This window comes from Panthera onca, chromosome E1, assembly GCF_046562875.1.
Source record: "Panthera onca isolate mPanOnc1 chromosome E1, mPanOnc1 haplotype 2, whole genome shotgun sequence".
Classification (NCBI taxonomy): domain Eukaryota; kingdom Metazoa; phylum Chordata; class Mammalia; order Carnivora; family Felidae; genus Panthera; species Panthera onca.
Window position 1 is genome coordinate 19,345,622 of NC_138352.1, and position 24,167 is coordinate 19,369,788.

At 54.6% G+C, this 24,167-nt stretch overlaps 1 protein-coding gene and 3 non-coding genes across 6 annotated transcripts; all 4 read right to left on the reverse strand.

The window, feature by feature from the left end:
- Window positions 1-2,697: 2,697 nt before the first annotated feature.
- Window positions 2,698-2,771, reverse strand: TRNAT-AGU (transfer RNA threonine (anticodon AGU)). The gene has a single exon. It is a non-coding gene; the product is annotated as a tRNA-Thr (tRNA).
- Window positions 2,772-3,073: 302 nt separating this feature from the next.
- TRNAS-AGA (transfer RNA serine (anticodon AGA)) lies at window positions 3,074-3,155 on the reverse strand. The gene has a single exon. It is a non-coding gene; the product is annotated as a tRNA-Ser (tRNA).
- Window positions 3,156-3,563: 408 nt separating this feature from the next.
- Window positions 3,564-3,637, reverse strand: TRNAI-AAU (transfer RNA isoleucine (anticodon AAU)). The gene has a single exon. It is a non-coding gene; the product is annotated as a tRNA-Ile (tRNA).
- Window positions 3,638-4,342: 705 nt separating this feature from the next.
- On the reverse strand, window positions 4,343-24,167 carry CTC1 (CST telomere replication complex component 1). 3 transcript variants are annotated; one of them, XM_078437793.2, is made up of 23 exons: window positions 24,049-24,167; window positions 19,797-19,954; window positions 15,270-15,507; window positions 14,909-15,120; window positions 14,433-14,577; window positions 11,529-11,813; window positions 11,300-11,428; window positions 10,543-10,775; window positions 10,243-10,420; window positions 9,954-10,154; window positions 9,318-9,444; window positions 8,613-8,727; window positions 8,141-8,468; window positions 7,925-8,014; window positions 7,487-7,680; window positions 7,012-7,100; window positions 6,744-6,918; window positions 6,406-6,483; window positions 5,836-5,980; window positions 5,681-5,745; window positions 5,252-5,417; window positions 4,978-5,104; window positions 4,343-4,821 (listed from the first exon to the last, which is right to left on the reverse strand). In XM_078437793.2, exons 1-23 carry the CDS (start codon window positions 24,079-24,081, stop codon window positions 4,682-4,684), a joined length of 3,651 nt encoding a protein of 1,216 aa, XP_078293919.1. In that variant the 5' UTR covers window positions 24,082-24,167; the 3' UTR covers window positions 4,343-4,681. The 3 variants fall into 3 exon arrangements, with proteins under 3 accessions (XP_078293919.1, XP_078293918.1, XP_078293920.1); XM_078437792.2 differs by having other exon boundaries at window positions 19,797-19,960; XM_078437794.2 differs by lacking the exons at window positions 4,343-4,821; window positions 4,978-5,104 and having other exon boundaries at window positions 5,306-5,417; window positions 5,668-5,745; window positions 19,797-19,960.

Consider the following 24,167-nt stretch of genomic DNA (forward strand, 5'->3'; position numbering starts at 1 on the left):
GGGCCAAGAAGACCCACGGAGGAGGAGTCATTGAGATGAATGGCTGGCGGGGCGGGGTAGGGGACAGGCTTTCCAACCTGCGTGATTGGGGGCGAGGTGCCAGGTCTGACGACCAGGGCCGTCCCTGCCGTCCAACAGTCCCACCAGCACTGCCTCCAGGATTTCCCGCCTGCACAGTCGGGCTCCCCCTACCCTCCCGTCTACCCTCCGCTGTCCGCTTGCCTCCTAGGATGGCCGGGAAGGTGACCCTTCTACCTGCCGTCTAAGACCCCCAGAAAGGTGCTCGGAGGCAAACGCCGGCAGGAGTGTGGTCTAAGGCCAGCACACCCGGCCTTGGGGCCTCGCAGGGTCTCCCCCGCTGCTATCCCCTCTCAGGGTCTCTAAGCTCTAACTACACTCACCATGCTCTCACCTGGGGGCTGCCTGGAGTCCCCGCAGGAGCTGGTGGAGTCCGCTGCCCGCCACCTGCTCTGCCTTCCCTGCTCTTCCAGCCGGGGTCTGGGAGCATCTCTGGGCTGAACCATTTTGTTCCATCGCCCAGTCCTGTGATTTGTGGGGCCAGGCCCTTCCTCATGCCCCGCCCACAGGCACTTTGGTGAGGAGACCTCAGTTCACCGCTTCGCTTTTTTCTTTTCCCAGTGTCCCTGGCCAGGCGACGGGGAAGGGGAGCAGAGAGCAGCCCATCCTGTCCCGTCAGCGTCCCAGGCCTTTTCAAGTGGATGAAGCGCTCGGGGCTGGTCTTCTGGCATCTGCCTCCCCTTTACCCTTTCGTCATGTCTCTCTCCTCCTCTTGGGCGCCAGCTTTTCCCCAGGTCTCTAGTTACCACTCTCTCACCTGGTCTCAGGCACCTAATCTACGCAGAGGCCGAGCCCTACATTCCTCAAAGAACATGGTCCTTTTCCCTAGAAAAACGCATACAACATCAGAGAGTTCACCCACTCCCTGAAGCCCCACCCGTGGACCCCACTTTCAGGATCCAAGAACTGAGGCGTAAACTGACTACTGTTGAATTTGCTGAGTTTTAGATTTTAACAGGAGCCAAAGCTTTGCCCGGAGAAATGGAGTTCTAAGCTGCGGCTTCGGGTAGTCACAGTTGCTTGAAAAAGACTGGGTGGGAAAGAGTGAAAAAATATTCTTGGGTGAATTGGAGTTGTTTGCACCTCTGCCCCCAGCACTTCGCTAAAGTGCTAAATATCTGCGGCTCCATCCTGAATATCTGCCTCTTTTCAGACTCTACATCCGACCATTTACTGAGTCCATCTGACCATTTATCGACCATAAACATGCCTTGCATTTAACCCCTCCTTTCCATGTCTTCTACAACCGCCCTGGTGCAAGCCTTTGACATTTCTATCACCAACCGTCTCCGCCCTCCCAACACACACACACACACACACACACACACACACGCACACACACACACACACTTTGATCCCTTGTGTTATTCTTTTATGTAGCATCTATCTAGTGTACTGTCTAATTTAATATTTAAAACACTTTCGTTGTGTTTATTGTTCCCTGCTGTATTTCCAGCACCTGGAACACTGGCTGATATATAGTACTCGTCGTTTAAGAGGACGTGTGGCAAATTTCCACTGGTCTTCAAGACTTAGCTCACCTCCTCCAGAAAGCCTCCCCTGATCACTCTCTACTCTTAGTCCCCATGAGATGCTCCTTCTCTCCGTGTTGTCACAGCATCCTGTCCCTGCCCTGAGCGCATTGGGTTGTGATTTCCTCTTCCTTCTCACGAGCCCTTGGAGAAAACGGGGTGTGCCTTGACGCACATAATGCAGTCCACGTTTTAGCACGAACTTTGTCTGGGTGGTGCAGCATCGAGACCTGTCATCTCCAGAGAGCAATTCCTTCTAGACCATACTTCGGCTCAGACATTTTAGAATGGTTCGGGAGCCAAAGGCTTGTATCAATGTATCGAGATCTTTCTGCCTGTCTTCCAGGAAGGTTTAGGCCCTGCCAACCGCCTACTTCCTGCCTCCTCCATCCACAGCCTTTCGAGGTCGGCTTCAGGGTTCCAGAAGTGCGCCCCCAGGGCTTCCGCACTTGACCTCGTGGAGCCCCCCCCCCCTCCCCCGCAAAGACCGCTCTTCTGCTCTCACCCTGCCCGCATTCGTGGTGCCAGCCCGTCAGCACCCTCTTGGAGGAAAGCGGATGGCACGGGTTCTCTGCTAACTCCTAACCCTGACTTTCCGCTAATATAGACCAATGAAGGTAACTGTGCGTGAAAGAGCAGCATATACAATATGCACCCTCCCGAAATTCTTTCTAATGAAAAAAAGTATTAAAAATACATATGTACATATGTAATTTTGAGGCCCCAACCCCCCAAAATACAGCGAAGAACCACACCAAACAAGGAGGCTCAGGCGCCCCGGGGCGTCCTGGGGTAGAGACTGGGCGGGGGTGGGGGTGGGGGCTCCTCTCGCGGGGTTCGAGGCTAGCCCACCCGCACAGCCGGTGCCACAGCAGCTGCGCAAAGGAAGACGTAGGCCGGGTCGGAGGGGCGAGCTTTTGGAGCGGTGGTGTCCCGGGAGTGGCAAGTCGTTTCAGCGGGAAGTCTGGGTGCTCCGAGGGCGGAACTGGAACCCTTGCTCCCCTGGTGTAAAAAGCACCCGATACACCCATTAAAGAATATGGATTTAGCGACAAAACGTTAAAAACCTCCGGTGGGGCTGAAATAAAGGCACCGCTGGGATTCGAACCCAGGATCTCCTGTTTACTAGACAGGCGCTTTAACCAACTAAGCCACGGCGCCAAAGACACCCAGCTTCCTTCCGAAGCTGCACTACAGGAATAGAGCGCTCGGAGCGCGGCCGCGGCACCTTCAGACTTTTCTAAAACTAGTTTCCGCAGAGCGGCGGGATTCGGCATCGCCCTCTCGCCGTGGGATGCCCACAGGGTCGAAAGGAATAAAACAAACATATGAACCCTAGGCAGAAGTGCTGGCTCGGGGTACCCCCGGGAGTGTAGGATCGCTGACATCCAGATCCTGCGGGATCGGTCTCTGACCTTGGACACAGAGGGACGCGGCCAGAACGTCGGAGAAGCAAAAGCGTGCGTAGTCGGCAGGATTCGAACCTGCGCGGGGAGACCCCAATGGATTTCTAGTCCATCGCCTTAACCACTCGGCCACGACTACACCGTCTGAGGGAAGTCCTCGTGCTAGCCTTTCTCAGTTCACAAACCCTGCAGACACGGCCCCGAGCAACTTTGGGGTTCCGGAGCCGAGAGAGCGCGGATACAGCACCAGCAAGGAACTTGGAGCCGCCGCGCCCCGCCTCCCTGGGCTCCTCCGCCGGGACCTGACCCCGTCCCCCACCGCCTCCCCGAAAAGGCTCCCTCCGCCCGGGGACCTCCCTTCCAAGCCTGGCAGTGTGCTAGCGATTTGAGAGGCGGTGGGTGCCATGTCGTCTGCGATCAAAAGTCATCGGTTCCGCGCAGAAACTTGCGGATTGTAAACAGCAGGTGTGCGGAGGGGAGGAGGGATGGGTAAGGGGAGAAGAAGAAAAAAAAAAAAAAAAAAAAAAAAAAGATAAAAAGACCACTGTGGCCCGTACGGGGATCGAACCCGCGACCTTGGCGTTATTAGCACCACGCTCTAACCAACTGAGCTAACCGGCCAGCTGCGCCAAAAGAGCGGCTCAAGTCTCTACATATGCATCACTCAAGTATAGGCAATGCCACCAGAAGACCCACGACGTCACGACCGAAAAGTTTCCCAGATGCGAACTGGAAGCGACCCCTAACGGCCAGTTAAGGCCGCCTCTGAACGCCTCTAAGAGGCGACGTGGCTGTAGCGAGCAGCTCCCGCGAAAGAACCAGACCAGCCAGATGCATTATCACCCTCAAATAACTGCTCCTGCCAACTCCTGAATCGATGGGTTCTGACTTCAGAATTCCTGCCGGTCTCAGGGTTTTGACCAATGATCTGCCTGGCCTATAAGAAACCCTCAGCCCTGATAGCGGGGCGGCGGGGGTGGGGGGGGGGGTCCCCAACACAGGCACCCCAGCTTCCTCATGTGTCCTGCTAGCGCTTGGCACCCCCCTTCCCCCGTACCCATCGTGTTCTCCCCAGCCCTCTAGGCTGGTGCACTTGACTTCTCCCTGGGCCCAACCTTGCTGGCTGAGACCATCATAGCCACCTCGTCTACCCTGCCCTCCACTCCCCAATTTCTTCCCTTTAAGGCATGACTTTTGGTTATCTTTGTTGGACCAGAAGCTCTTCTCTAAACCGATTTTGCCACTAGCAACAAACAAGAACCGAAATGATGGGCTGACTGCCTGGAGGTCAGGAAGCCTGGGACCCTGAGAAAAGCAAGAGTGAGATACATCACCAGAGCTTTATTGCAGGCCAAGGGGCCTATCACAAATACCCCCCACCAAGGCAGAACCCAGGTGCTCAGGGCCACCTGTCAGGGCCAATGCCTTGACCCCTACCAGAAAAGAAATATCAAGAGTGCCAGGATTTGCCCATTTCAATAATTTCAAGGCAGACTGGCACCAGAACAGAAAACTGTAGGAGGACAGCAGTTTGTGGATTCGGGGACCTGGGGTCCCGGTGCGATCACAGAACAGGTAAGGGGACAACGAGGGGAGGAGATGGGCAGGGGCCTCAGGGCCTCCAACACCGCGGGAAGGACTCTCAGGCCACCCTTGAAGTCCCCGTTAGCAGGACAAGGAAAAGGCTCCCAGGGAGCTGGGGTGCTTGGGCTCCTGGATGGAAAGGCAGGACAGATGGATCCTGGGATTCACACGAGTCAGGAGAGTCAGCTCCCCACACTGGAACCGCTGTAGCCGAGGAGGTTCTGCAACGGGAAGAGAGGAAAGTGTATGTCCTCTGCGTGTGGTCTGTCGTCCCCGTCCACTGTCTTCCTCCGCAGTTCTGGAAATGCCCCCAGCAATCACTCGCTCTTCCCCCTTCCTCCTGGGACCCATCTGTCTACACACCCCTCCTCCCTTACCCAACACGGTGACCATGGAGGATTTCCTCTCAAGCTCAAAGGAAAGCACAACAGGACGGAGGACAGAAAAGCTGGTACAAAGCGTCCGGAGGAAGAGGACCAAAGGCTCATCAATCTTGGCTGAAGACTAGAAAGGCAGACTCAGGATTAAGCAGAATTCAATTTTTTACTTTTTTTTCCCCAGAAAAAAATTTTTTTTTCAAATTCTTGAACTTTCTACCAAACCCTTGGGAATCTAGGTATCCAGCCCCCCCACCTCCCAGCCACGTCTCACCTCCACCTGGGCTCCAGGACCTGTAAATTGCAAGGCCACCTTCCCCGGCCCACGGACACACTCCAGGAGGGACGTCCACTCACTGGGACAGAGCCCTAGAGCCGTTGCCACGTGATGATTCTTACAGGTGACCAAAGCCTCGGCAGTGCCGTCCTCTACCAGGAGCCTGGGGGAAGGAGGGGCCGGGGAGAAGCAAGAACTCCCACGGCAAACCCCGGTGCCCTGGGGGGACCCGACACACCTCACTGTCCGCACCCCCCCCCCCCCCCGGCCCCATCTTAACTCATTTTTCTTTAGTTCATTCATCCCCAAATACTTATGAAGCAATTCCCACAAGCCAGGAACTGTGCTAACAACAGGAGAGCAGACAGACGAAGCCGCGTAGAAAAGAAACCAATGGAGCGATGGGTGCCCACCTTGTGCGCTCACCTGACGCTGGCCTGGATTATGGACGTCTGTGTGGGGCAGGTCGAGCCCTGACGAGCACACCTTCCCTGCAGTGAGGACAGAGGTTGGACAAACCCACCTGGGCCCGTCACAACTCCCTGCCGCCCTGTGCCCGGCTCGCCTGGCCCCGCCCGTACCTGGGGGCAGAGGCTGGTACAGTGAGCACAAACCCACAGGAGCTGAAGGCTGAAGACAGAAACGATATGGCAAGAGGCGGTGGCCTGGAACGGGGCCCGGCTCCCCTGCAGTAGTTCAGCCAGGAAGATGCGGGGCAGGGGAGCACTGAAGACAGGGAGAGAGAGAGGTCAAGAACAGCCCACAGGGGTGGAAGCGAGCGAGGTCTGGAAGGACCGAGCAGGCACAGAGACGGGGACAGCGGTGGCTTCTGTAGTCTCCGGGAAGCCTCATGACCCATTTTGCATCCTGACCTCTGACCACTGATCATGGCGCAGGCTTGACCCAAGGTGTCAGCCAAGGAAGAGAGCTACGTTTTAGGCTGAAAAGCCTGTGAGGGCTTAGAACACTGAATCTTTCTGGGTAAGACAGTAATTATCAGCATTTTTATTCAGGGCAGAGGAAACCCTTCTGACTCAACATGCCCCACTAGCACTGGAGACTAGTTAGGGCAAAACTCCCAGAGCCAGGACCACATGGAGGAAGCGGACGCAAGGCCACGAGGTCTGGGGATCAGGGCCTGGGGCACCGACCTGATGCTGGTCTCCGGGGGGAAGCTCAGGACCTGCAGGTAAGTGGATGGCCGGAAGCAACAGTAAACATTATGGGATCTGCAAGCGGAGGAGGAAGAGCGATGAGGGAAAGAAGCCAAGCGAGACCAGAGCAGACACCGGGTCACGGGCTCAGACCCCTGAGGGACGCGCTCGGGCCCCGGCCCCGCCAAAGCAGAGGGAGGAAGGAGGCTAGGACCGGCCCGGAGCGTCCCTCGAGGGGAGAGGGCACGCACGGCACACGGACAGCACGTCAAATGGACGGCGGGAGAACCGCGTCAGCAGGGAGGGGAGGCAGAGCCAGCCCCACAGGTCCGCACCTGGAAATCTTTTTCTCCAGCTGGCCAAAGTAGACTCGGGCTCCCGGAAGGAGTCCCAGCGGGGGAGGCAAGTGTGGGTCTTTGATGTAGATGTCCAGGTGAGGGGGGAACTGACAGTCGGCAACCCGCACAGCTACGGTCAGCTTCACGCACCCTCTCGAGGTCCGAGCGGTGCCTACGGAAGGAGAGGGGAGGGGTCGGTGGCATCTGCGAGGACCATAAAGTCCCCGCTAACCTATTTCTCACCCCCCAAAGGAGGCATCATTACCAGGCTTTGTCCAGAAAGGGGCCGGAAACGGTTCACACAGTGTGCGTGACAAAACCTCAGCTGAGAAGGACACCAGGGAATTGGTGTGGCTGTCGGGTCACAGAAATACAGGAACGACAGAGTAAGAAAGCGGAGAACGGGAAGAGATTTGAGAACAAGCCACTGCTTGCACTAAAAAGGCCCTTCCTTGTCAATTTTTTCCTTTTTTTTTTTTTAATATTTCCTTTTACTGCTACGGCTTTTCCTTAGTTGTGAGAAAGTCTGCTCACGATCTTTTCAGAACAAGAACTTGCCAGGGGGGAAGCCAGGCCTGAATCACCACTTCCACCTCCCGCGGACGCCATTCCTCTAGGAGCTAAGGCACGCCCAAGAGACGCACGCTACGGCTACGGCGGAGAACGCGGTCCACCCAACCCGGCCGCGGGGGGAGGAGAGCGAGCGGCCAGAGCGGCCGGCGAAGCCGGCGGACATTTACTCGCCACTGAGCAGGTCGGCCAGCGAGGTCTCGGGCAGGGCCTTGTTGGCGTCAGGCGCGGCGGGGAGGTCCCGGCTGCTCTCCAGTTCCACGGTCCACTCGTCCCGCACAGTGAGGCAGGACGTGCAGCCGGCCAGCTCCAGAGGACGCTGCGGGACGCAGGACGGCCCGCCCTCCGCGAACAACAGTGGCGTCTGCCGGGGACAGGAAGACAACTCGGTGAGTGTGTCCTGCTCCAGAGGGAGGCTCACAAAATACCGGGGCGATTTTGCTTTCCTTCTGGAGCCTGGTGAGAGAAGCCGTCCAGATTCAGACAGGCTTTCCGCCTTTCCTCCGGGGAACCTCGACAGTAGCCAGGCACTGCCGCTTGCTCTCCAGACCCCAAGTCGAAAAAGCCGCCCGGGGAAGGGTGAAGGAAGGACAAGGCGGGGCACTCACGGGAGGGCCAGGAGCCACCAGTCGGTACACTCGACCCGGGTGCAAGAACTCGAACCAGCGGATGGAGGAGCCACGGAAGACTAAGAGAACCTGGGAGGGAGGGAGGGAGGGAGGGAGGGAGGGAGGGAGGGAGGGAGAGAGGGAGGTGCTGGGGCCTCCGGCAGGAGCTAGGGGCACGGGATGCCAGGCCCCCCGGATCCCCACGGTCCAGGTTACCTTCTGATCCTCGCTCTCGTCTCCCTCGGGCTCAGGTGGGCCCCATGCAGTCCCCTCCTTCCTCTGGGTGCCCCCCAGCCAGCGCCCTGATACGTAGAAGCTGAGAACGGGCTTGGGCACCTCTGGACTAGCTCCCGGGGGGACACCGAAGTTCCTCTTCATCAGGGCCTCCTTGTGGGACAGCAAGAACAGTCGGCTCTGTTCTGTGGGAGGGCCGTCTGGCAGGGCGGGCTCTGTCTGAGAAGGTGCGAGGGAGGCGGCTGAGAGAAGCAAGGGTCTCGGCACAGGCAGGATCAGGGCGTCAGCCAGGAAGAACTGGATGTAGACCCTGTCGGGACAGACAAGGAGGAGAGGTTTCTCAGCGGTGCAGGCGCTGGCTGTCGTGGGCCCCAGACGCCCGCCACCCGCACCAGGCCCTTCCCTTCCCTTCCCCTTGGAGGCTCAGGGGATCGCCGCCGCCTGAAGGGCCGACCTGGCCTGCTGCTTCTGGATGAAGCCCGCCATGCTCAGCTCCTTACAAGAAGGGAAGGTGCTCCTGACGTTCCTCTCTATGATCAACTGGAACCTCTCTGTCCGCACCAAGCAGCCTAGAGAGAAGGTTTTCTCTTTTGGCGAGGGGAGAGAGTGACGGGCTGGGAAGTGGAGGAGACTACCCGGCAGGCCTCACCGCCCAGTCCAGGCCCGAGCTGCTCCCCTAACACAACGTGAGGGCCCAGGCCTGCCCCCCTCCTGAGATGCCATCTCCAAGGGAGAAACCGTCCTGGCCACGTGTCCAGGCCTGCCCCCGGCCTCCTCGGCCTCAATTCCACTTTCTCACGAATCCCTACAAGGCCTGTCCCTTGGTCTAAGAAACTTCCCTTTACAGGAACTTTCCCGGTCTATAAATCTCAGCAAGTCCAAAGAAGACCATCACTCTCCCAAATTAAGAAGCGTCATCTGCCGTGCACATCAGGAGCTACGGTAGGAGAGATGAACACTGGGAATTGGAGTCCTCGCTAGAAAAACCCTGGCTCCGGTCCTCTGCCAGTACTGGCGTCCCGGACTTGTCCCCGAACTTGCGGTTCAACATATGCCACTTCGCATCTCGAGAAAATCCCAGGAGATCCCCCCCTCCCCAACCCTGCTGTTCTGAGACCCTCCCCGTCTACCATCTTCTTGCCACTTCGGAACTCCAAACCTATGAGCCGGGAGTCGCTGATGGGCTGAGAGTGCTTGGCCAGGATTAGGCAGGGGAGGGAACCGCTTCTGTCCCGAAGCTGCAGGCAGCCTTTGTGAGATGAAGCCGCCAGAAGCCCAATTAAAATCTGCAGGGGGACGAAAGACAAGGTATCAAGTATTTAGCAAATACTCAGCATCTACTGTGCTCCAGACGCTGCCAAATGTTAGCTACAAAGTGAACAGGAAAGACGCGGTTTCTGACCTCAAAGAACTCGTATCGGATGGGGAAGACAGATATAAAAAAACACACACGCACGTTCACACGTTCAGGAGCGGGGCAGAAAGCGTACGAATCAAGGTTGGAAGTAGGAGACCGTACGGGGCCTCACAGGACACAGGAAGGAGGGTGGGTTTATCTCACGAGCACTGGCAGAAACAAAAAAGGATTGAGAGCAAGAGAGCTCTGTGAGCCCACAAAGGGAGGTTTTAGCCCACTCTCCCGTCTGCCGCAGGGAGAATGAACGGATAGGGCTGACAAGAGACGGGCGGTGTAAGTAGAAGGCTAGTGCGGCCACAATGACGAGGAAGGGCGACGACAGCGGCAGGGAGGGCGGCAAAAACCGGGGTTCCCGAGCCCTGCTGGCGCCCCACCTACCTGGGGCGGGTGGAAGGTGGAGGGCAGCAGAGAGAGCCAGGACCACGACAGACGCTGGTTGAGCTGGCCGCTGGTCAGATGAGAGGCCTCCGGGAGGGGCAGGAGGGTCTTAGCGTCAAAGGCGGCCCAGGCCCTGCACCGGCCTTGGTCTTTCAGGGTGGCCAGAGTAGGGAAAGAGCAAGGGGTCTGCAGCCGCGTGTACTGTCAGGGAGAGCAGGGCAGTCACACCGCGCGCCCCGCGGTACGCTGGCCCTGCCACCCGCCTCGCCTTTCCCGCACACGCTCGTACCTTCTGTAGGGGACAGTGATGTGGATCTTCGAGGATCTCCTTGTGGGCATTGCGACGGCTGCTGCCGGGCGGAGCTAGAACATCCAGGATGGGGGCCAGAAGCTGCAGCCCCGGGCTGGGGTTCCCAGGACAGGAGTGCTGCAGGAGCTGGTGGTGTCTCAGCACGTGGGGACAGAGCCTTGGCCAGGAGGAGAGGCGGTCATGTCCCCCAAAGGCAGAGGCGCCTCTTCGACGCCCCTGCTCCCCTTTCCCAGGAGGCGTCCTACCCCCCAGGCCCCCAGCCCGGACCCCTGTCCTCACTTGCAGGCCAGCTCCTCCAGTGCCTTGGTGGCCCACAGGTACAGGGGAAGTCCTAGCTGACGTTCCCACACCAGCTGCTCATACAGGGAGGCCCCCTGGGCCTGGTGGAACGACTGAGTCTCGGGCTTCTGGCAAGAGAAGCCCCGGAGCAGGATGGCGCCGTGGAGGCAGGGGGCCAGCACTGGCCTTCTCGTCCCTCCGCCCACGGACTGCAGCAGGTGAACGTCCTGGAGCTGGAGGAAAGCAGGACACGTGAAGAAGCAGAGGTGAAGCCCTCAACTGAACGAGCCCGGCAGAGTCACCGCGGTCCCCCAGCCCGGCCTCCGGGGGAAACGCGACTTCTCCCGCACCGGCACCTCCTCCCAGCACCCCCCGCGCCTCGCCCCGTCACAAACCCTCCCCTGCAGAGAGCCCTCACCCCCCCACGAGCTCTACTCCGCTTTTCGGCGTCCGGGAGGCCCCTGGCGGGTGCTGGGCCGCCACTCGGCAGCTGCCTGAGACCGTCCTGGCCCCGCGCATGTCGTTCGGTCCCAGCATCACCTCCTCTATTCGAAGGCCCTTCCTGACCTGAGCCCAAACTGTTCTCGGCACAAGTCTGCCAAACCCCACCCTCCCACACACAGACTCTTTCTATATGTTTGCTGTAGACGTTCCTATACCCTGCTGCTAGTGCAAAAAAACAAAACAAAACAAAAAGGCCAGTCCACAAAGGCAGGGGGAGTTGCCGAGAGGACCTCTGAGCCGACCCCTCACCTACCTCCAGGGAGACTCCCGGCCGCACCACCTTCCTGAGGCTGTGGAACTGCTGGTAGGCGAGGCAGAGCGCCAGCTGCCCGTCCACCTCGTAGAGGCCGGCCGGCTGACTCAGCACGCCGGTGACCTTCCCCTGCCAACACGCCAAAGGTCCCGTCGATCGCTATTTCCTCCCTGCTTGGAGACCCGCCTCTCCTGCCCCCTGAACTCTCGGATCTCTCCTTCGCGCTCACCGTGTATGACAAGAGCGTAGAGTTCCGGACAAGAGCTGCTTCCCTGTCCGCGTCCTGGGAGCTGCTGGGCGCGGGGAGTGGGGGGGGGTCAGCCCCCAAGAGGGGTCCATCCAGCTCCAGCTCCAGCTCCCGCACACACTCCGGTCTCAGGGGCAGCACATGGGAGGAGGGACTGGTCGTCCAAACGCGGTAACAGTGGCCACGGATCCTGACCACTCGCAAGGCTGTCAGCACATAGGACCTACCAGGCCAGAGGGCTCGGTGCCACACCAGCTGGGCAGGGATCTGGCTCGTGCAGGGGCAGGCAACACGGTACATGAGACGCTTCCCACGACACTGCCCCTCTGCCAGAGTCTCTTTCCATCACGACTTGACTTCCGAGACCTGCTCCTCGCGAAATCTGTTCTGCGTCTTCATCGGTCCCGCCTGCCAGTCAACTCTTAACCTCCTGGATCTCTTCCCTCTCACAGAAGATGCCACATGTTTCCCAATCCCTCCCTGAAGATACAAACCATCCCACCCAAACAGGGAAACATCCCATCCCCAAATTACAGCTTTTGCATTTCCCCATCCCACCTCGTAACGTACAGATGACTCTCATTTATTTAACCCACACGTACGGAGCACATACGTATTCAGTGTTGGAAAAGATGTTAAGGGAAATACAATAGATTGGACCCTCTTTCCCAACATACTTTAAACCACTGGGGAACACAGACACAAACTCAAGTAATGATACGGGGCCATATGCGATCAAGTGTCAAAAACCACACACATTCCGCAAGGTTCTGGGGAAAGAGAGAGGTGAGCGTGGGTTGGAATGACCAGGAAGACTCAGTGAAAGAAGCTGGCCCCTGCCCAGGGTCCCGAAGGATGTCTCTGCTTTGTCAAAGCGGAGAGGAGAGAGAAGGGGGATTCGCGCAGGAAGCAACCTAAAGATGTCCGAAACTCAGGACAAGCAAGGCAGTGAGAACACGGGCCAAGATGGAGAAGGATCGCTCCTGGGAGTCTCAGGACACGAGATGGGAGAGCCAAGAGGAGAGAAAAAACCCAGAAATGACAAGCTGAAAACTTCATTTTATAGGAAAATGAGAGACGTCAAAAGTACGAAAAGAAAATAAGCCTCGGAGAGCAGGGTATCCTATGGACTGGAGCAGTGTGGTTGTTGAAACTCACGCACCAGGGGAAGACAGACGGTTCTCAAACGCAACAACCTTCTAGGGCCGAGAGAACACACAGCCATTCGCAGGAGCTTTGAAGCCCTCTGCCTACTCGGGACACCTGAACCCCCCGGTCTCCTGTGCTCCACCTCACAGACCTCCAGCTCTACTCTGCAACTGGGTGAGACCACCGACCAGAGGCCACCGACCAGACCGTGGACGTCACGCCTCGTAGCGAGGTATTGCCGAGACCTCACCTGAGCTTACGGCTCGTGCAGGACAAGTAGTTAAGAGCAGTTTGACCGCACAGACGGGTGCCTCTGCTCCTCCCCCACTGCCCTCTGCTCCACAGACTTCCTTCCACCTCTCACCAGGACACCAATCCGCAGCCCCTCTGCCTTCACTCAGACGCCGAGCACTTCTTTCCTCTGTGTGAGTGCCAGGATCTGAACGCAGACCCCGAGCCCTGCCCTGTCGGCCTCCCTTCGCCCCGAGCCTACCAGCGGCACACCAGCACTGCTCTGTTTCCTCAACTCCTCTTCTAAGCCAAAAGCCCCACTTGAGGAAGTCGGGCCCCCGTTACCCCAGTGCCAAACACTCTCCGGCGGGGCCGCTGTTGGGCAGCCTCGTGTCCCCGGATACCTAGCAACAGCAGGGACCCTGAACCTTTTCTTCTCTTTTCAGAGTCCAGTCTTTCATTTTCAAGAGATGATCTCAGCTCCTCCATCACAGAAGAGATTCCCTGGGGTCATCTAGGGTGACAGTATGTCTCCAATATGTCTCCTCCTCAGCCTATAAATATAGCAAGATCACTCCTCCCCTGTTCAGGCCAGCTCTGCCCTGAACGGCATTTCCCGTGGTCTCTAGGGGACGGGAAACAGTCTAATGTAAAGAAAATACAGAGGCTCCTCTATAAGCCAGGACGAAAGACCAGACCAGAAATTTAGGCGGCCTCTAAGCGGTTTTAGTTTTAGTCGTTGCAGGTTCCTTGAACACACTAATAACTGCCACTTAAGCTCATGACACATACGGACACAAGAATTCTGACCGCGCTACCACGTTTCAGAACTGCCTTTCCTGACATGCACAGAAGAGAGTCTTTTTAGCCTTTAATGGTTTCGAATGCTTTTGAAACATCATTCAGATAATCATGTGAGTCATAAGACAGTAAGTACCAAGTTTTCAAAAAAGTGCACACTGCAAAAAAATTTCAGGAGGCACACATACTTGGGGCGCCTGGGTGGCTGGGTCGGTCGAGTGTCTGGCTCTTGATTTCAGCTCAGGTCGTGATCCCGGGATCGTGGGATCAAGCCCCAGGCTGGGCTCTGTGCTGAGTATGGAACCTGCTTAAGACTCTTTTCTCCCTCTCCCCTGCCCCTCTTCCCCACTCGTGCTCGGTCTCTCACTCTTAAAAAAAAGAAAAAAAAAAACGCACATATTTGATGATGTCTTAATGGTGCTAAAACGTATCATTTTCTAATGCAGGGGAAAAACAAGCGATTCTGGCAGGTCTGAAAGAGTCACCCACGGTACACAAGTCATCCACTCAGACGAACTACATAGCAGAAAAGTCTGCCCCCTGCTTCCTGTGCGTCGGAATGATGTTCCCTGGACTCCTCCTTCAACAACGCCGTCCCAGAAAACTGCTCCCCGAGTTGCCTTCCTCTCCTACTGCTCTCTCTCCTGCAAAGAGCCCTGACGGCCCCTCCGCGACTCCACAGCCCGAACGGACCCCAGTCCTCACCTGCACGACGACGGACACGAGGCTGCCAGCTGGCGAGGATCCACCAAGAGACAGGACAAAGTGAGCTTTCTTCTGACTCCTCACCAGAGCGCTCACGCGAACCAGCTTCCCAGCCAGGTTTGGCTGCACGCCTCTGAGCTTGCCTCTAAAGAAGGAAGAAAGAGGAGAGGGAAAAGTCCTTTCCATTTCTTTTTCCCTGTAGATGCCTTCCCTTCCGCCATAAATAACCTAGTGGTGATTTAAAATTGCCAAAGCGATCGTTCCGAAGACTCCCTTCAAACTCTTCCTGACCTTAGATGAGGCAAACTTCACTTGAAGACACCCACTCCTGATACCCAGAGAGGCCCCATCGCCCCCCTCATCTGGAACACTCCACCCGTCCTGCTCCCAGAACCTTTCTCCCCTCCTCCCACCAGCCCACCCCCTCCTCCCAGCTGCATGGCGCTCTGTCCTCCCCCCCGACAGGGAAGGACTACCTGTGCCTGAGCAGGCGGGAAGCGGTCTCTGGATAGAGAACAGAGAGAGGGCTGAGGGAGCTCGGACTGCTGGTCAGGGGGAGCACTGGCACCGGAGCACTCAAGAGCTCCAAGTGTCCTTCCCCTGAAGAACTCCACCTGGGAGGAGGGAGGTAGCTCCAACTGGGGAACAGAAAGAGATGGCCCAACCAAGAAAGGTCCAGATCTATGAGCTAGAAAAAACCAAGAGCAAGGGTTAGCCAGGACCCTAGCGTCCCATCCACCCTTCTCCACCTTTCTTCCCTCAGAGACTTAATTTCCTCGCTCCCTAGATACCATTCTTGTTAGGATCTGAGCATCCGACCTTCACCTTCCTACTCACCTCACAGCCCAGGACACCAGTGTTATCTTTCACATAGAGGTCTCCTTTCCTGCACTCTTGTTCCAAGTCCCCTGACAGGTCTGTTAGTGTCCCTAAGAGTAACAGCCGCTCCCGGGGTAGGGGAGTCCCACTTGGTCCAGCCTCTTGGGCCCAAGCCTGGTATGCATTACTGCTCCAGGACAGGTGGCTGCAGCATGGGAGGTTTTGGTGGGTCTTGAGGTCCTGGACTGAGACAAAGCTGCAGAGGGAAGGGAGCAGAGGTCCTGCAAAGCCATATCCAAGCCTAGAAAATTATCCTTAACCCCAACAAATCCCCCAAGTTCCCAAAGAAAAGTCAACAGAAAACATGGACGAAGAGAGGAGTCTGACTCAAGGGCAAAAGCCCCAAGGGCGGGGACGCTCAGTCGGTTGAGCATCGGATTTTTGATTTCGGCTCAGGTCATGATCCTGGGGTTGTGGGATCGAGCCCTGAGTCAGGCTCCGTGTTGAGCATGGAGTCTGCTTAGGATTCTCTCTCCCTCCCTCTACTCCTCTCCTCAGCTCACTCACTCTCTCTCTAAAATTAAAAACAACCAAGGGGCACTTGGGCGGCTCAGTCCATTAAGCATCTGATTTCAGTTCAGGTCATGATCTCACAGTTCATGAGTTTGGGCCCCATGTCGGGCTCTGTGCAGACAGCTCAGAGCCTGGAGCCTGCTTCGGATTCTGTGTCTCCCTCTCTCTCTCTCGCCCCGCCCCTGCTCAGGCTCTGTCTCTCTCGGTCTCAAAAATAAACATTAAAAACAAACAACAAAAAAGCCTTAGGGCTAAGAGCCTAAGGACATGAGGATGGGGTCTAGGCCCAAAGACTAGGTAGTAAGGCAGGCAGGAAGAAAGTCGGTGCTGAGTGACATTTTGAACAAGACGGCGCGACAGGGGACCCAGAAACACAAAGGAGTAAAAGAACAGCCCGCGGGCAGGAGTGTGGGGATAACGCTGGCCACACTCAGCTCCCCTGATGGCGTCGCGGCTCTTAGCTCCACAGAGAACTCCAGTGCAGCCACCATGGCCTGTGCCTGATGGCTCGACCTCAGTGGCCCCGGCCAGGCTTCCTTCCTGGTCTGGGAGATCACAGAACTCTCGACTGGCGGGGAAGCAGAGGCCGAGACGGGAGTCGCTCTCAAGAGCTCCCCGATCTCAGAAGATGCTTAGGATCGGCCGTTCCCAAGGCAAGTGCTGCAACACCGCCCACCACTGTCCGTGACGACGCGGAGCGTGGATAACGTGGTAACGGGCGAACTTATCACGGTCGGGACAGATTCACACCTGTGATCCCGTGACCGCACACACTGGCATGCTCACCATCTTCTGAGCAGAAAGAAGAGAAAGGATAAAGATACGGAACGTCGTAACTCACCCTCCTCTGTATCACGAACATGACCCCCGTGTGGGTACCAACAGCGGGGAACGCTGTCCTAGACGGCCCACTCCCCTTCCGCACCTGCTTCCTTCTCTCCCACACGGATGTGCACAGCATAAAAGGCAAAGACGGTAACAAGTATGTGTCGAGTCCCTGTTACGTACACACGATACGGGGTCCGTTCCCGCTCAGTGATTCACTGAAGCTTCACCCCAAATCACTGTAAACACTACCAGTGAGGAAACTTTGAGAAGTCAGGAACCCAGGGGCGTAGGTGGCAAAGCCAAGGGTGCCTCGCTCAAAAGCCCATGTTCTTTTCCTGTTTCTCTACTGCTCTAACGGCCCGGGACAAAGCAAGTGGAGACACCTTCAGGACAGAGAACAGTAAGGACAGGGGTCACTCTCCCCAGACTCTTCAGGGTCTAGGTCAGGAAACTGAAGGTGAGAACCTCAAATCCTTGCATTTGTCACTGCTCTCCAACTTTCACTGCCTAACATACTGCCTGGCACACTGCAGGCACGTGACCAAGGAGAAAGGAGAAAGACGATTAAAATCTTTGAACCTATCAAACAATTCCTGTTTGATCCCCACCCACCGTTCTTTACAGACTCACTTCTACGTACCCTGCCATCGATTTTACGTTTATCTTGAAAACAACAAGAAACTTCAAAAAGCTTCCAACTTTCCTAACAATTCCTGACTTCCCTCTTCTCCACTGTTCTAGCAACGCCAGAATCTGGAGAGATTCGGATCTCTTTCGTCTTAGACTGATCACGGAGGCCACGAGGCGCATACTCGGCTCACCTGCGGGAGACTCTACGCCACTGCCAGAGGCTGCACAACCTCCTCTACTAGGACTAATCACTAAGTAGTTCTCTGTCCCAGGGCCCTTCCCATGTTAGCAGAACGGTTTTCTCCTGAGCCTTCATCCTGTGCTTACATAAACAACGTATTTAACCTTAATAGTTACGGACGTGGACGAGCACTGTAGGAAAAGATGGGAAACCAGAGGCCCATGGATTAGGATGAGGAGAGTTACGCAGGAAGAAAAGTGCCCCCAGGCAAGTGTGTCCTGAGAAATTACTTTGGGATTCAAATAAGACATCATTTCATACCCATCAAAGAGGCCAAAAAAACCCCTTTTTTTTAAACAAACCCCGGATTTGGAAAAGGTTCCGGATGTAGACGTATACCGCTACGTGTATCCGCTGGTGCAACTCCACCCACGGGAAAGCCACGTGCAAACGGCTAGTGAGGCCACTGTGTGCACACCCGCGGAGCCCACGCTCCCCTTCAGGACAGTGGGTGCTGCTGGAGAAGGGCAGGGAACCGGATCGGGTAGAGCGCTTAGGAGACTCCACTGAATCTGTCACGCTTCACTTCTTACAAAGAAGAACTGAGGGGCGCCTGGGTGGCTCAGATCATGATCTCAGGGTTCGTGAGTTCGAGCCCCAGATCACGCTCTGCAACGACAGCGTGGAGCCTGCTTGAGATTCTCTCTCTCCGTCTCTCTCTGCCCCTCTCCTGCTCATTCTCTCTCACGCTCTCTCAGAATAAATAAACTTGAAAAAATGAAAATAAAAAAGAACTGGAGCCAACACGGCAAACGTGAAGGTTTTCAAAAGGTGAGCAGAAGTGCTGACTGTATGATGCAGCCAGCACACTGTTTCGTCAGAGGCCTTCCACATGCAGCACCTTCTCAATGAAGGAAGCAGTGCGTTGATTTACATTCTGGCGGACCAGCATGTGTAGTTACCATCGGCTTATAACAAATCCATGGCTGAGAAAAACAATCCGGAATTCTGAAAATGACGTTTCGGATAACAGAGTACAGTTAAGCTGTCTTCTCACCAAAGATCCCTCGCCTTTGCGGAGACAGAGCACAGGGCCGAGTGACATCCAACGGCCATAAGCAGGGTCAGCCCAGGGAAAAAGTATCCTACGCTCGAGTAAGTTTGGGAGATGCCTAATTAAACAAAGCTAAACAGATCTGCACCTTTTTTTATTTTTTAGAGGACAGTGATACGTATATTCACATCATAACAGAATACCATGCAGCAGTAAAAGAGATGAGCTAGAGCCATCATTAGGAGTGAATCTCACGAGCACGAGGCACAAAAAGCAAATCGCAGAGGATATATAAGGTATGGTGCCATTTATATAAAAGCAAAAAGTATGCAAAACTCTACAGTATACTGCTTAGGGACAGACACATGTGCAATAAAAACATACTGGGTGGCTCGGTAGATTGAGCGTCTGACTTCAGCTCAGGTCATGATCTCACGGTTCGTAGGTTCAAGACCCACAGTGGGCTCTGTGCTGGCAGCATGGAGCCAGCTTCAGATCCTCTGTCTCCCTCTCCCTCTCCGCCCCTACCCTGCACACGAGTGTGCATGCACACGCTCTCTCTAAAATAGACATGAGAAAATATATAGACGTACATATATATAGAATGCGTATACATTTACATATAAATAAAAACACAGGAATTAACACACCCCATATTTGAGATAGTGGTTCCTTCCGGGAGGAAGTAATTGAATTTCTTTTAAGGCCTTTCAGAGCCTTTAATAAGTTAATGAGCCTTGTGACTTTCCCAGAGAAGGTTATCACACGTTCAGTGTCTCTTAAACTCATTTAGCCATGGAACCCTTTTCTTGTGGTAACTTATTAACACTGCCTTGAACAGTTTAAGAAACACAAGTGTTGTAAAAAAAACAAAAACTAAATCCCTTCAGAAGACTTTAAACTCCAGTTTCAAACACAACTCATCTGCACTCGCTGACGTCTTAATGCTCCATACGTTAGTTTCCTAATACACAAAAGAATATCAACCTCTCCACCTTGGGGGTCCTTTTTCCAAATTTTCTGTCTTTCCGTCTTCCTCCTTCTTCTCCTTGTCCCTAACAAGACTGATGTCCCTTGACATCAGTCAGTTAAGGAGAACCACAGGTAAAGGAAAGCAGCTTAATGGAGGCTGGAGGAACCTAGCAGAAGGGGCTCGATAGACCTTTTCCTCCCCGTAGCACCGCTTCCCCTCAGGCTTGTCATTTTCCCCATACCTACAGGTCATTCCGTTTCAGTCCCAAAGTTAACTTCCTCTCTTAGAGAGCCCGCCTCTCCTTACCTGTAGCTGAGGGGCAGGGGAAAACCCTGGTTCTTTCCCTGGGACAACCAGATGGTCTTCACACAGTCAATTACCAACTGAGTCAACTGGCCATCGGGCTCCGTGCCAGCTGGACACAGCGTCTCTTGGATGAAGGTCTGGGCAGCCTCAAGCCAGGCCTGCTCCTGAGGAAAGTGAATCTAGTTAAAACATCTTCCTAACCAACCTGCCCACCAATGAAATTTGGGGAATAAAGTAATAAAAAGAGAAATTAAGAGGGCACGTAAATAAAGACAAGCCGCAGAGTCGAGCCATTAGAAGAAACCTTAGGTGTGACGTAATTCAGTCACACCTCGGGTCTTACCTCCTTCTCTTGTAGGTGCCGTGTAATAACCAATTGCACCGCTGGAGCTATGCAGGTGGCCTTACACTGCTCTGTGACACCCCCGTGGGTCTCCCCCAACACCTTGGACATATGTCTAAGATCCATGATCACCAGGTACAATATAGTGGTATCCCATCTTACATGGGGTCTGGTTCTAAAGCCAGCAAGTTGAGAAATACTCAAAATCACCCTTAAAAAAAATCCTTTCAGTTGCTCATAAAGAATATGACAAGGGGGGGCGGGGTGCCTGGGTGGCTCAGTCAGTTAAGCGTCCGACCTCGGCTCAGGTCATGATCTCGAGATTCGGGAGTTCGAGCTCCGAGTCGGGCTCTGTGCTGACAGCTTGGAGCCTGGAGCCTGCTTCAGATTCTGTCTCCCTCTCTCTCTGCCCCTCCCCACTCTGTCTCTGTGTCTCTCTCTCAAGGGTAAACATTTAAAAAAAAAAAAAAACAAAACACGGTATCATACGGTAACAAGTATATTTAAATTTAAACATACCGCATTATAAGCAGTATATAAAAAGGACACAATATAATTAAAAAAATTTTTTTAATATTTATCTTTCAGGGAGAGAGACAGAGACAGAGCATGAGCAGGGGAGGGGCAGAGAGCAAGGGAGACACAGAATCAGAAGGAGGCTCCAGTCTTTGAGCTGTCAGCACAGAGCCCGACGTGGGGCTCGAACTCACAAGCTGTGAGATCATGACCTGAGCCAAAGTCGGATGCTAAACCAACTGAGCCATCAAGCGCTCCTAATTTTTAATCATTTATTTTTTTTCAGTCGAGTATATACACGTGAGTTCCCATAAGCTAAATCAACGTTAAGATATAATCCCACTGGATTTGTTTTCTGCTCTGTCTTTTCAGCTAAGATGTAGGCTTCCTAAGGAGCACATGAACCACTTTATATACCTACCACACATTCTGGACACACAGTTGTCTGTCTAAAGATAGCTCTAGAAAAGGGGACCAGTTTGGCCTGCTTCCAATGCTAGTTTCCTTCGTTTTAAAATTCTGACAGAGTTCAACAGTACTGAGGGGCAGGACCTTTATTCCGACCCCCAGTGATAATTCTAAACCATCACAGCTCGATCCCTGTTCCTCCAGGGCTCTTCTATTAACCTTCCGGTCAATCCTCCACATTCAGTCAATCTTTAGCAGTCTGAGAAACCAGTCTTCACGTTCTAGTGACTTCGGCGTTCTTGTAAACAGCCCTACCGCTAAACCTCACCTTCACTCCACCTTCGCCAAACACTGTCACTCATGGCCATGGATATCAAAATTGGGGCACCTAGGGGCGCCTGGGTGACTCAGCTGGTTGAGCGTCTGACTCTTCATTTTGGCTCAAGTCATGATCCCAGGGTTGTGGGATTGAGTCCAGCGTCAGGCTCCGTGCTGACAGTACGGAGCATGCTTGGGATTCTCTCTCTTTAAAATAAAATGTGAAGGGGGTGCCTGGGTGGCTCAGTCGGTTAAGTGTACGACTTCAGCTCAGGTCACGATCTCGCGGTCCGCGAGTTCGAGCCCCGCGTCGGGCTCTGTGCTGACGGCTCAGAGCCTGGAGCCTGTTTCACATTCTGTGCCTCCCTCTCTCTCTGCCCCTCCCCCGTTCATGCTCTGTCTCTGTCTCAAAAATAAATAAACGTTGAAAAAAAAAAATTTAAAATAAATAAAATAAAATGTAAGGGGCACCTGGGTGGCTCAGTCAGTTAAGCATCCGACTTCAGCTCAAGTCACGATCTCGCGGTCTGTGGGTTCGAGCCCCACGTTGGGCTCTGGGCTGATGGCTCAGAGCCTGGAGCCTGCTTCCGATTCTGTGTCTCCCTCTCTCTGCCCCTCACCCACTCATGCTCTGTGTCTCTTTCTCTCAAAAATAAACATTGAAAAAAAATTTTTTTTAATTGGCCCATGCCATCATTCAGCACTGCCTCACCAACGTAAGGAGAGCCTCACCCAGACTCTCATATTTTCTGTCTTCTTTTCTAGCTCCTGAGGACCTGTCCACTACTTGGCATTGAATATACTACCGTTTTTCAAAGTGTCGCCACTGCCTCGGAATCACCCAAGTTTCTTTTTGTTTTTTAATGTTCTGAGCTATCAGCACAGAGCCCGACTCGGGGCTCGAACTCATGGAACCGCGACATCATGACCTGAGCCGAAGTCGGACGCTTAACCAACTGAACTAACCAGTTGCCCCAGAATCACCTAAGTTTTATTAAAAATGTGAATTCATGGGGGCGCCTGGGTGGCGCAGTCGGTTAAGCGTCTGACTTCAGCCAGGTCACGATCTCCCGGTCTGTGAGTTCGAGCCCCGCGTCAGGCTCTGGGCTGACGGCTCGGAGCCTGGAGCCTGTTTCCGATTCTGTGTCTCCCTCTCTCTGCCCCTCCCCCGTTCATGCTCTGTCTCTCTCTGTACCAAAAATAAATTTAAAAAAAAGTTGAAAAAAAAAAAATGTGAATTCATGGATCTCACATGCTGAATCAGAATCCTGGCAGGAGCGGGGGACAGAGAAATCTCTATTTTATTTTATTTATTTTATTTTTTTTTTTAACGTTTATTTTTTTGAGACAGAGAGAGACAGAGCATGAACAGGGGAGGAGCAGAGAGAGAGGGAGACACAGAATCCGAAACAGGCTCCAGGCTCTGAGCTGTCAGCACAGAGCCCGACGCGGGGCTCGAACTCACGGACCGTGAGATCGTGACCTGAGCAGAAGTCGGTCGCTTAACCGACCAAGCCACCCAGGCGCCCCAAGAAATCTCTATTTTAAATACGTTTCCCCAGATCAGTACTGATAAAGGCTGAAGTTTGAGAACACTATACATTTTTCCCTCAACGACCTCAGCCACTGGATGTCTTTCCTAGCCATCCATAGACGCGAATTTAGCTGAGCTCTATCTCAAGCTCTAATAACATCCGTCTGCCTACCCGATTCTCCACCTCGCCAACGTACAAGCACCACACATCCCAGCACTGTGCTTTTCACCCAAAAAACAAAAACAAAAAAAAAACCACTCCTCTTCCAACGTTCACTAACTGGCAAGTTGCACCCTCAACCAAATAATTCTACCCTGAAACCCCAAGTCCTCCTTTAATGCTTTCCTTTCCCTACGCAAGACCCAAGTCCTTTAGATAGACTCTACCTCCTTTTTTTTTTTTTTTTTTTAAACTGTCTTCACTTCTGGAACCTCAACATTGCTGCCTTGGTCGGGGTCACCATCCTCTCTCACTGCTTTTCAACCACAGCCTTCTAACTGGTACTCTGCACCGCTACCTCAGGAAAGGAAAACTCCAATCGCTCTTCTGCTTAAAACCCTCCACTAACTCCCGATTATCCTCAGTTTAGGGTCGCTATTTAGCAAGACTTCTAAGACGGTCAGCTCTCACTCCTCCATCACCACCCAACTGAACTTGAGTTTTTCAGAGATCCCTGTTTCCATCTCTTGCTTCTGAACATGTCTTTGCCTCCGCCTTGAAACCTCTTTCCAGCGCTTTTTTTGCCTGGCTAACCCCTACGTGCGCTTCGGGTCTCAGACGTTTTTTCTCGATCGTCGTTATTCCTTCACCCTGCAGCTGCGTCAGGGGCCTCCCCCCCGGAACCCTCAGCCCCACCGAGCTCCACGAGTCCTCTCCCGGCTTCGCCACGGGTTGGAAGCCTGCAGAGTGGGCGGAGACGTGTCCAAGGCTCCCAGCTGGCGCCCCGGGAACAAACAAACACATTCGCAGAAACCAGCGACGGTGGGAGGAAGGACAGCCTCCCAGGCCCCCCTCGCCCGGGCGCGGCCGGGGAAGGCAACGGGGGCAAAGAAACACGGTGGAGGGAGCAGGAGAAAGGGGAGAATCCGGGCACACGAGGAAAAAGGGACGAGGGACGGAGGACGGCACTCACGGAGTCGGGAGCCGGAGCCGTGGCGGCCTCCATGATGCGCCCGAGGCTACGCCCAGGGAGAGCCCGCGAACGGCCGTCGCGCGAGGGCTCTCGGGAAGGCCGCTCCGTGACGTCATCGG

What these genes read in the sequence shown, in the direction of transcription:
- CTC1 (XM_078437792.2), bottom strand. Translation starts at nt 24,081, where the DNA reads ATGGAGGCCGCCACGGCTCCGGCTCCCGACTCC. An exon ending in CTACGCTCTTGTCATACACG is followed by an intron (nt 11,429 to 11,528) that starts GTGAGCGCGAAG and finishes GCGTGTTGGCAG; the next exon opens with GGGAAGGTCACCGGCGTGCT. An exon ending in ACGAGAGCGAGGATCAGAAG is followed by an intron (nt 8,015 to 8,140) that starts GTAACCTGGACC and finishes CCTCCCTCCCAG; the next exon opens with GTTCTCTTAGTCTTCCGTGG.